The 11046-nt window shown below is 34.0% G+C and overlaps 2 protein-coding genes and 1 long non-coding RNA gene across 3 annotated transcripts; 2 read left to right on the forward strand and 1 right to left on the reverse strand.

Annotated features, from left to right (window-relative positions):
- Nucleotides 1-296: 296 nt before the first annotated feature.
- On the reverse strand, nt 297-3950 carry LOC148599882 (uncharacterized). Its single transcript, XR_015918114.1, has 3 exons — nt 1709-3950; nt 1240-1302; nt 297-337 (listed from the first exon to the last, which is right to left on the reverse strand). It is a non-coding gene; the product is annotated as an uncharacterized LOC148599882 (long non-coding RNA).
- A 261-nt stretch (nt 3951-4211) lies between these two features.
- Nucleotides 4212-10954, forward strand: LOC148599883 (carnosine synthase 1-like). The gene is made up of 6 exons (XM_088559081.1): nt 4212-4356; nt 6036-6824; nt 7156-7333; nt 7639-7935; nt 8666-8928; nt 9322-10954. Exons 1-6 carry the CDS (start codon nt 4252-4254, stop codon nt 9574-9576), a joined length of 1887 nt encoding a protein of 628 aa, XP_088415207.1. The 5' UTR covers nt 4212-4251; the 3' UTR covers nt 9577-10954.
- LOC148599884 (carnosine synthase 1-like) lies at nt 9775-10954 on the forward strand. The gene has a single exon (XM_088559092.1). It carries the CDS (start codon nt 9775-9777, stop codon nt 10558-10560), a length of 786 nt encoding a protein of 261 aa, XP_088415218.1. The 3' UTR covers nt 10561-10954.
- Nucleotides 10955-11046: the final 92 nt, after the last annotated feature.

Raw genomic sequence — 11046 nt, forward strand, 5'->3', positions numbered from 1 at the left:
ATACATCAAAACATACATAAAATATTTTTAGTTCCATATTTCAGGTATATATTATTGAACAACCAACAAAGGAATGCTAAAAAACAAATTGTTCATGTACTAAAATAAAGAAAAATTCCCTCAAAAGTCAAGGTCAATTTTGTATATACAGCCTGCATAATTCTGCATGTTAATTGTTTGGGAAAACACTGCAATGATATGAACTGCTTGGGATAATAAGAGTTTTACATAAACAACAAACAACTTAAAACATACCTTCTGTTACAATTTCCCCTTTCCTCAAATAGAACATGCAGAAATTTGGAGGTGATGCCTCATCATCATACCAATTTCTTGCCTTCAAAAAAATAAATTTCATTGGACGTATATGATAAAAAAAATGAATTTCATAACAGAATAAGACAGAAAAAGGGGAATAATCATGTCAACGAGACAACAGCCAGACCCCCCCCCCCCCACCCCACCCCCCGACAAACAATCAGCCAAATGCTTGAATAAGAAAATTTTTCATATATTTTATTTAATTTTAAACTTTTATCTTATCGTATCCACAATGACTCAAGCTACACTTGTATGTACATAATGCAAGTGTGTAGTGCTTTGAATTACAATGTACCAATAATAAATATTTTAATATATATTTTGATAATCTCATTTTTGGTGCTGCACCTGCACCTTTGAAAGACAAGAGGCACACGGTATAATACTTGGGTTCCGTTGTCCATCTATTTGTGTGGAATCAGGATAACCTATAGGTTTAAGTTAGTTTTTCATGGACTTTGTATAAAAATTCACATAAATATGAGCATTGATCTAATTGACAACAAATCATGGGCATTTTTGCGTTCACAACATACTTGATGTAGAAAATTTATAGGTGTCATGACTTTTGGGATTTTACCACTGGTCTGTTTTAATAGCGTTTTCAGCAGCAGGAGTTCAAAATTATTCAGAGAGATGAATGATCCAGGACTCTTTGGATTTATAATTCAAATATCCCTATTTGGAATAGAAAAGGGTCAGGTGTTAAAATTTCATTATCAGTATGGAAGGCCAGGACTTTTTGGTTTTAAACCATGAAGGTACACCTTTTGAAATGAAAGGTCCCGGACCCCAGATCTACACCACGAAGTCTAAGTCCAATGGTATTTGCCATTTATTTTGTTTTTTAACAGAATATCATTTCTAACATGTCAACTCTTGTTTAAATACAGGAAGCAACTGTAAAAATCAACATACTCTCTTTACAATCAGCTCATATTGTCTTTCCAGTCTTCTTTTTGTGCTCCTTGCTTGAACATCCTACAATCAGTAAAATTATTGCTATCATTCTTGATGTAATCTGATACTGATATTATTTAAAATGAATACAGCTGAAGCAGTCTTCTCCTAAAGCACCATGGATATATAATATTAGTTGTAATTGTAAAAGCATAATGTTATAAGATACATATTTCCCCAATAAATGTGATGCTATACTTTCAGGTCTATGATTTGCACTAAAACTAATAAACACTAATGAAGAAAAATAAGAGAGAGAAATGTTAACATAAATTAATTACAGAAATTTTAAATCTAAAAAAAAAGGTTATTATTATTGCAATGATGGTCACATACACAATGTTTGTGAATTACACTTATAATTCAGTAAATCATAAATTTTATGAATGATGGCATGGCTTAAACAAATTAAATGGACCAAAATTACCTTTCCTTTGACTTGAGAAATGCCATTTTCCCCAGTTTCAATATCCTATAAATAAATGAATATAATTCAGTATCAATAATTGAAAAAAAGTTTTTATAAGACATTGTTAGTCGCTCATAAACTACAAAACATTGTATGTCAAAGAGTTTACTTTTCAGAAAAGTTGCAAAAGTTGACATACAACATTTTGGAGCAGCAACAACGTTATGATGTAACATTAGATGTATAATAGTATCATATGTATCAAATTATGTGATATAAAATATCTGTAAAACCGGTGGTACTAAAGTATCACATGTATCTGTTCTATGTGATATAAAATGTTCATAAAACAGGTGGTTATATAGTATCACATGTATCTGTTCTATGTGATTTAAAATGTTCATAAAACAGGTGGTAATACAGTATCATATGTACCTATTCTGTGTGATAAAAAATGTTCAAACAGGTGGTTATATAGTATCACATGTATCTGTTCTATGTGATATAAATTGTTTATAAAACAGGTTGTAATACAGTATCACATGTATCTGTTTTATGTGATATAAAATGTCCATAAAACAGGTGGTAATACAGTATCACATGTATCTGTTCTATGTGATATAAATTGTCCATAAAACAGGTGGTAATACAGTATCACATGTATCTGCTCTTTGTGATATGAATTATCCATGAAACTGGTGGTAATACAGTATCACATGTATATGTTCTATGTGATATGCATTATTCATGTAACAGGTGGTAATACAGTATTACATGCACCTGTTCTATGTGATATGAATTATCCATACGAGAGGTGGTAATACAGTATCACATGTATCTGTTCCATGTGACATAATTTGTTCATAAAACAGGTGGTAACACAGTATCATGTGTATATGTTCTATGTGATATAAAATGTCCATAAAACAGGTGGTAATACAGTATCACATGTACCTGTTCTATGTGATAAAAAATGTTCATAAAAAGGTGGTAATACAGTATAACATGTATCTGTTCTATGTGATATAAATTGTCCATAAAATAGGTGGTAATACAGTATCACATGTATCTGTTATTTGTGATATGAATTATCCATGAAACAGGTGGTAATACAGCATCACATGTATCTGTTTTATGTGATATAAATTGTCCATAAAATAGGTGGTAATAAGGTACATGTATCACATGTATTTGTTCTATGTGATAAAAATTATCCATACAACAGGGAGTAATTTGGTATAAAATGTATCTGTTCTATGGGATATAAATTGTCCAGAAACAGGGGGTAATAGAGTATAACATGTATCTGTTTTATGTGATATAAACTGCCCGTAAAACAGGCGGTAATACACTCCCTTTGGTTCTGTATATCTATTGCAAGAAAAAGCATGAATATCAGGTTTGTACCTCCATTTTCGGGAGGTAAAAAAGAGCATAATGGCCCCTTCATTTGAGTATACTTGTATAAATGCAATTGAGAGCCAAACCAGTCTCGGAAAATATTTGTTAGTTTTGATAATTAAATACAAAACGAATGATAGCTTTGCCAGGATAGGGTTGGGTGTAATAGTCTGCAGTATGGTGTAACCTGGAAGCCCTGGGAATATTTTCCTTCTACAAGTTTCTCTCAAATATAACAATTAGTATACTGCTTTAGGACAATATCATTAAAAAAATTACCATATTTGAAAGTTATAAGTATAATATATCAAATTAGAGCTGACAAAAATTATCAAAGCTGCTTTGGGAGTGTTAAAAGGTTTCACCTTCATCATATTATATAATAACATGTATAGGCTGTACTGTTGAAATTTTTATCGTTCTATTTTCATTTTTGATATATAAACTAATCTGATTAGAAGACATGTGTGTTTAATTGCTTTACTATCATTTCCAAAATTGACAGGTAGTCGGGGTTCTGTAAAATGTAGTTCTGAATAGGATTTTGTTCCCTTGTTTATGAATGAGAAAAGCAAAGCAACGATTTAATAGTAATAATACCAATGATCAGTCATTCAAAACAGTGCATTCAACCTACACCCATACATATTTTGTGTACAGGTCTGCCTCAGTGTTGCAGCAAAAGTATTTTAACACGTTAATGAAAATTTCATTTTAGTACCTTACCGTCCTCAGCTTACCATTTCGATATTTATTAGTCCCTTTATAAGGACATGCCCGCTTTCTTATTAAACTGCACGGGAAAAAAGACTAAATATTGTAAGTACAAGTTCGTTATTGTAAAAATAGATTACATAAAATATACCTGAGGCTGATCAAAAGGGGAATTCATGTCTACATTCAAATTTTCCGTCATTTTGAAAAAAATGTCTCGGTGCGCATGTCTTGTGGTATACGTCACTGTTTTGAGTATTCCGTTTTGGCAAGTTATATGTCCGCTTATATACCTCAGTCACATGTCTTTTATAAAACCCACCCATATTGGAAACGACGCTAATAATGCTGAACCGGAGAATTCTGGTTATTACTAGATTGAGAGTGAACGTACAAATTTATAGTCATTCTTCTTTTGTCTTAAGTCTGCAAGGAATTTTTACAAAATGCAACAAAGAACGGACAGCTCTTTTTTGGAGAGTTTTTCCAGTCTCAAAGTGGAAGAACTAGAGAATAAAAAAACTGGTTTGGAAAGTTTATCAAGTTTGCAGGTAAGTCATTATTAATTTATTTTTTGAAATATTTATATTCCATTAGTTACTGTTTAATTTTAAAGCTAACTACTCGGTGTAAGGAGGTACAAGTTTTATGCGGGCAATTTTTAGATGAAGATTCTATAACTGCATGCACTATGTAGACGGTATTTTCAACAACTTGTTATAATGATGCTATAAAACCATTACGCGTTTTTTTTTATAATTTAGATAAATAGAATATAATCATTGCGCTAAAAATAGTATTGCTTTGCAAATTGAGTTTACATTATTACAAAATGTACATCAATGAGAATATTGTATCCACATTTAGAGGTGTAATATGATATTATGTAGATTCCATTCTTCATACTCTATAACATCGGAAATTAAAAGTTCGATTAACTGAAATAATTAAAACATGCATACACTATAATTTTGTTTTCAAGGGGTATTAATTTGTTTCTTTTTATTTATTTATTTATTTTATTATTATTATTATCATTATTATTATTATCATCATTTTAAATAACTTTCATTATTACTATTATTTTGTCAAATTTTAAACTGTTACAAGCGACCACGTCTCTTTCTGAACAGATTATTTCAGTTTAATTAGGAAAGATCTTTTAAACTACATGTGATGTATGTTTTTTTTTCTAAAAAAAAATCCAAAATTCAGAAAAAAAATAACATAACACTGATAGTGAAAAAATATTTTCTTTCTAAATTTCAAAGAAATAATAATAGGGCTTTGAATAAAATGTCTCCATTAAGATTTTGTCACAAAACAAAAAAGGATAACAAAAATCAACAAAAAAACAAACAAAAAACATAATTTTGTCAAGGCAAAAAAAAAGTTCTATGGAAGTTATGACACGGTTTATTCGGTACGATCAAATATCAACATTCATGTACATGTATTTCTGTCAGTTAAATATACTACAATGCATCATTAATCCGAAACAGCAGTTAAGCGGGCCAAGGAAACAGTTACAATTAAATCAATAATACCATTTCACACATGCGCCTGAAAACCAGAAAAATCCGGTTTACTCAAGATGTTTCTAATTCAAATCTGGCTGTTTTAATGTCTTGTTGTGTGCCCAGTAAAACTGTGAAAATGTGGCGATTGATTATAAATAATTAATGTTATAATCAAATCGTAATTTAATGATAGCTTGAATCCTATCATTTAAGTAAACAAAATACATTTTGGTCACTTTAATTTGATTCGTAACATTTTTTATGGAATGTGAAAAAGACATTTTTATTGGCTATGGTTATTGTAAAATGAACTCCGTGAGTTATCTAAATCAAGGAAAAAAGACAACATTTTCCATATCATTTTGGCGAATATGGGTTATAATTTCATTGTAAAGCACTGAAAATGAACATATTTTGACGGATAACTTTCTCCAAAACTAATTTTTCTAACATTCTATTAATTTTTTTTTAGTAAACCCAGTGATGCAGATAACAAATAATTAATGATGTTTTCAAATAGGGAGAGTATCCTTGGGTGACATTACATTGTCAGATCGGGGGGTTTTGACATGCATGTTTCTGATTTTTCCCATTCTGCCCGATTTTTATAAACACAAGTACTTAAAAAACATTAATTTGTGTGGAATTAAAATTCGGTTTTAATGAATATCATTTACATTGATGCATAACTTCTTGTTTTTACCATTCAGGAGGTAATAGACCAAAAGGCCGAGGAGTACACGACAGCAACAGGAAATTATACCGCTTGGAGTACGAGTGTAAACCTTGAGCCTCCAGATTCCGCCATCCCCTTCACAAAAAATGACGAGCATATTTATGACTACTATAATTCGCTCCAGTACAGTTTATATGAACACAACTTACCGGAAACTGTTGACCGGACATCACAACCAAGAAAGACAACTCCAAGTACTGGCGTTTCCATTGTTCTTCTTTCCTCACCGGTAGAATGTTTGGGGATGTTGTTGGAGGGTGGTCGACAATGCCCAGGGGACATGCTGCTTGTAATGTCACCAACATGGTTGATGAAGGACAAGTCTGAAGACAAGGAGGGATTTCACTCTTTATATGTTAAGAAGGCAGTAACCTTTGACCGTGGTGGATGCACGTACGTTGACGTATTCGAAACTCCACGACGATGCACATACTTCGTCAACTTTTTCACTCGGGCATGTACGGACGGACAACGGGATGATGGAGAGAATATAGAGCTTGATCTCGACTGTCCAATGTCGAGCTCAATCGAACTCTGCAAGAGAGTCGATGATAAACTCCTAACAAGAATTTTGATGGCAGACACAGGCGTGTTTTACCCGGAAACACTTGCATTTGCTTATAAACCGGCATGTGAATATGTAGTTCCGAACGACGTGTATATCAGAATCCTTTCTGTAGAAAACGAAGACGAAATCAGAGACGATATTTCAAAAGAACTAAGAATGTTCCTGAATTCAGAAGGAATACAGTTAGCGGGAAAAGTAAGTGTATTAAAGAGGTTTATAACGACATTTTTTAAAATTTATTTTACATTTTTTCTATATGTTGGATTTTAACGTAAACGCACGTAAGTTTGATACAAACAGAGGGTATGAGCGGAAAGTAAAAAAAAGGGGGCAATATTGATCTAGGAAACGGTTTTCCCCAGTACTAAATTAAGGGACACGGAGAGCATGGATCAATGATGATAAGCTAATATGTTGTGTATGTCTGGAATCTAATTAGTACAAATATGAACGTCTGCTTGACACTCCCTTCACGACGCAAAGATAGTCAGGTAGGGTAAAACAGTCGTTTTCTTTCTATTCACAGGTAGTCGTCAAACCATCAGGCCCTACCTGGCACGCTAGTAGGGGTGTTACCTTCCATGACGTCACCGAGTTCGACCAAATATGTAACGCAGTCATAGAATTACTGAAAATACTAGAAGTAGAAAATACAGTTCTGGTAGAGGCATTCCATCGACCACCAACACAAGAACCAATTCTTGGTATGACAGCTACGATTTTTATTTCCAATATAGGCTGTTGTCGGCACAAATTTTTAAAGAACCTACATGCAACTTTATTACTAGAAGCTAAATTGAGAAAGGTCTTTTACAGGCTAATCACGTGGTCTATATGGTCACTATTGTAATATGCATACTTGTCTAAGAATGGGGTTCACATTAATTAAATGGTTGTGTGTCTCACACAGTCAAAGTTAAATTTATGATTTTACATTTCAACAAAGAATTTGCGTTTTTGCAAAAATAAACAATAATTTACTGTAACATTTTATTTTTTTTTATTTTAGATGGCTGTTCTTGTAGAATTCGTGTAAATGTATGCAGACAGGCTGACAACACTCCAATAGCTACACAAATGGTCTGTGGAATCGGTAAAAAGAATCAACCAATCAATGGAAGCAATACAATACCTTTGACCTTTGAAACGACTATGGAAATGTGGGGCATAAATGAAAAGGAACGTCAACGACTTTACAACACCGTGAAACAGGGTTCTGAGAGAATATTAAGTAAAATCATTGAAGATGAAGCGAACTTATCCTGTGATAATCGAGGAGGACCTGGTGCTCAAACAGATCTTATAGGTATGTGGGCATTTATTTCTCCTCTTCTTTGATGTTGTAGTGCCCGTGACTCGAACAAGAAAGATTTCGATCCAGAACAAGTACTATCTATGATAGGTACCTGTCCTACTGCACTGCATATCCCTAAGCTGGTGAACTTGAAAACATGGAGGGTATAAAATATAGTGCGTTTTCTTTTTGTCTCTTCACAAACTAATGCTAATTCAAAAGATATGAACCATGACATGAAGTAGAGCAAACATAAAAATGTTCCTCTGAAAAGGTTGGTTTGATGAGTGCAAAACGAAAGTGAAAGTAGAGAAAATGGCTATTTTTAGTTTAAGACTACTTTTCTGTCCGATCTCCGTGGACTCGCCCTACTTTTGTGCGGGTACTCAATTTTATTTCCACACGTCCTTAGAAATGCTACATAAGTGAAAGGTTTATTGAATCGGTTTACATTTTTTTTAAATCCTAAAAATATGCAATTTACCATAGAAGTCTATAGGAATATGAATGCTATACTGAGACCATGTGCAAAGCTGAAAAAAACTGTAGAGAGATGATTGGATGTTTTTGATAAGTCAAATTAATCGGACACGTTGTTGTGGTTATTGTTTCTTCAATTAAAATGTCAATTCATAAATCTACAATACATCACTACCATCGTATTAGTGTATGTATGTATGTTCGTAAAGCAACATCTCGCTTTAAATAAAGTAATAGGGTGTATTTATTTTTCTATTTTTAGGAGTGGATTTCGTTCTCAGTGAAATCAAAGGAAGCATTGAACCAGTTGGAATTGAGGTTAACAGTCATGACTGTACTATCATATGCCAGTTCTTTGAAACTTTGAACCCACATCAACAGGGAGAGACCTTGCGTCCCCTGATACAGAACATGATAAAGCGATCTCAGATGTTCGCCATGAAAGATAAGACAGTCTTGGTGGTTGGAGCTGGTGGTTTTAGTAAACGGTTCATTTGGGACGGGTTCAAAGATTACGGTATTAAGGTATGCCATTGTGACCTCAGAGATTTGGAAAAGTGTTATAGTTTGTAAAACTACAAATCCTGAAATTATTGCTGTTTTTGTTTTTCACATTTTATGCATGAAGAAATTTTATCAGCTTTAACTGTATATGTAACTCCTACCAATAGAAAAGGAACAGATATATATGATGAAATGCAACGAATGTACCACCGTACAAACCTTATAAACATACTAAAGAACCGTATGGATTAAGTTGCGAAACCAAATCAATGATCCTGCCGAATGTTTCAATATAAATGTTGGTCCCAATTGAATTATTTTCTGTTGACTCTCTAAACAATGACGGGGTTTAATGTGTTAGTATTCTACATGTATAATTTGACAAATAACCAAGCACGTGCCATTCTATTTTAGGTAATATTGGTGGATCCCGATGAATCTTCGTATGCAGCTTCTAAAGCATCCAGTTTCTTACAGTATGACTTCATTGACCATACGCATGACCAGCAGCATGCCGATAACATAATTCAAATTTTGCAAGAACAACGAATAGATATAAGCGGCTGTGTTACGTTCTGGGAAGATTGTGGGCCCCTATCGGCGACCATTTCTAAGAAACTAAATCTAAGAGGTCCAGGTGAACAGGCCGCTTCTATTGCAAAAAAGTAAAGTTCAACTCAACGTGTGTTGCGATTGAAAACCGACAGTCATCCCCATTTTCCGCGAACGCACCTCTATTCTGGTAAGGTCGCACCGATTAGCAATGAAAATGACATTGAAAATGCTATTGACCTTGTTGGGCTACCAGCAGTTCTTAAACTAGAATACGGATCCAGTGCTGTGGGAGTTAAACCCGTCAACAGCCACATGGAATGCGTAAACATGTACAACCAAATCAAAACAAATCTTAGTTCCGAGGAAGACCATCCAGGAGTGGGCCTGGGGCATGGTAACGATGTTTTCCTCATGGAAAAGTTGTCGGGAACTGAACACGACGTCGATGTTGTTATATACAACCGACAGCTTGTCGCTGCTTTTATTTCTGACAATGGACCCACGAAGAAGGGAAGCTATACCGAGACGACAGCGTCAATGCCCTCTTGTTTACCACTCGATAGACAAGGACAGATTATTGTAGCTGCATATCAATGTTGTACGGAAATCGGACTTGTTGATGGAGTATTCAATGTCGAAATAATGATGACAGCAATTGGACCAAAACTGATAGAAATAAACGCAAGAATGGGTGGTTTCTACCTCCGTGACTGGATCCTGGCCTGCTATGGTATAGATACGCTATTGACTGCATTCATGGTCAGCCTAGGGATACGGCCAATCATACCGAAACCCATCCCGAAATGTCATTTAATGGGAACGATGTGCGTGCCATCTTTACACCGAAAACAACTTGAAGAGAACAACACGGTCAAGCTAATGGAAAACTTAATTCAAAGTGGAATGATCAGATACAACCAGATCGAGGCTTCCCTTGATGATTGTGGCGAGGAGGGAACAGAAGAGCCTTTCTGTAACGTCGCTGTGATGGCTGCCGATAGTACACAGGTGAAACAAAACCTCATCGCTGTTTGTAATGTACTTGGACTGAACAGTAACCAATATGATTTGAATTTCTATCTAAAAGATTTTAGATGATATTGAATATACATGTATATAATTAACTGCATCAATAAAACCATTAGTTTCTTATTGAAACCATGCAAGAAGAGATAACTCCTTTATTAAGTCCATCCTAGGAAGAAATTGGATCAAACAAGTTATTTTTTCGTTCTGTGAAATACATTTTTTTGCGTTGTGTATAGTACTTAACCTTTGAATGATATAAGCCGTGAAATAACAACTTGTATGCCTGTGGTGTAAAACAGTCACGTATTGAAATCCAGTGTTTATCATCTCAACACAAGAATCTATGACGTCACATTTTTGCGTTTGTAAATATCTTTCACAATTTGATCTCTTGACTACTGAGTTTTTTGTTTATTATACATGTATGATATTATTTGTTAGAATTAAAAATCTACTACCACTATAGACTGCGTGACTTCGTGAATTTCCGATATGTACGCAGCTCCTCACGGGATCACCACTATGATGACCCACTTGTCATATTTCCTTTGCGAT

The sequence above is a fragment of the Perna viridis genome, chromosome 13, assembly GCF_037379345.1.
Source record: "Perna viridis isolate PV_CMFRI_1.1 ecotype Kerala chromosome 13, ASM3737934v1, whole genome shotgun sequence".
Classification (NCBI taxonomy): domain Eukaryota; kingdom Metazoa; phylum Mollusca; class Bivalvia; order Mytilida; family Mytilidae; genus Perna; species Perna viridis.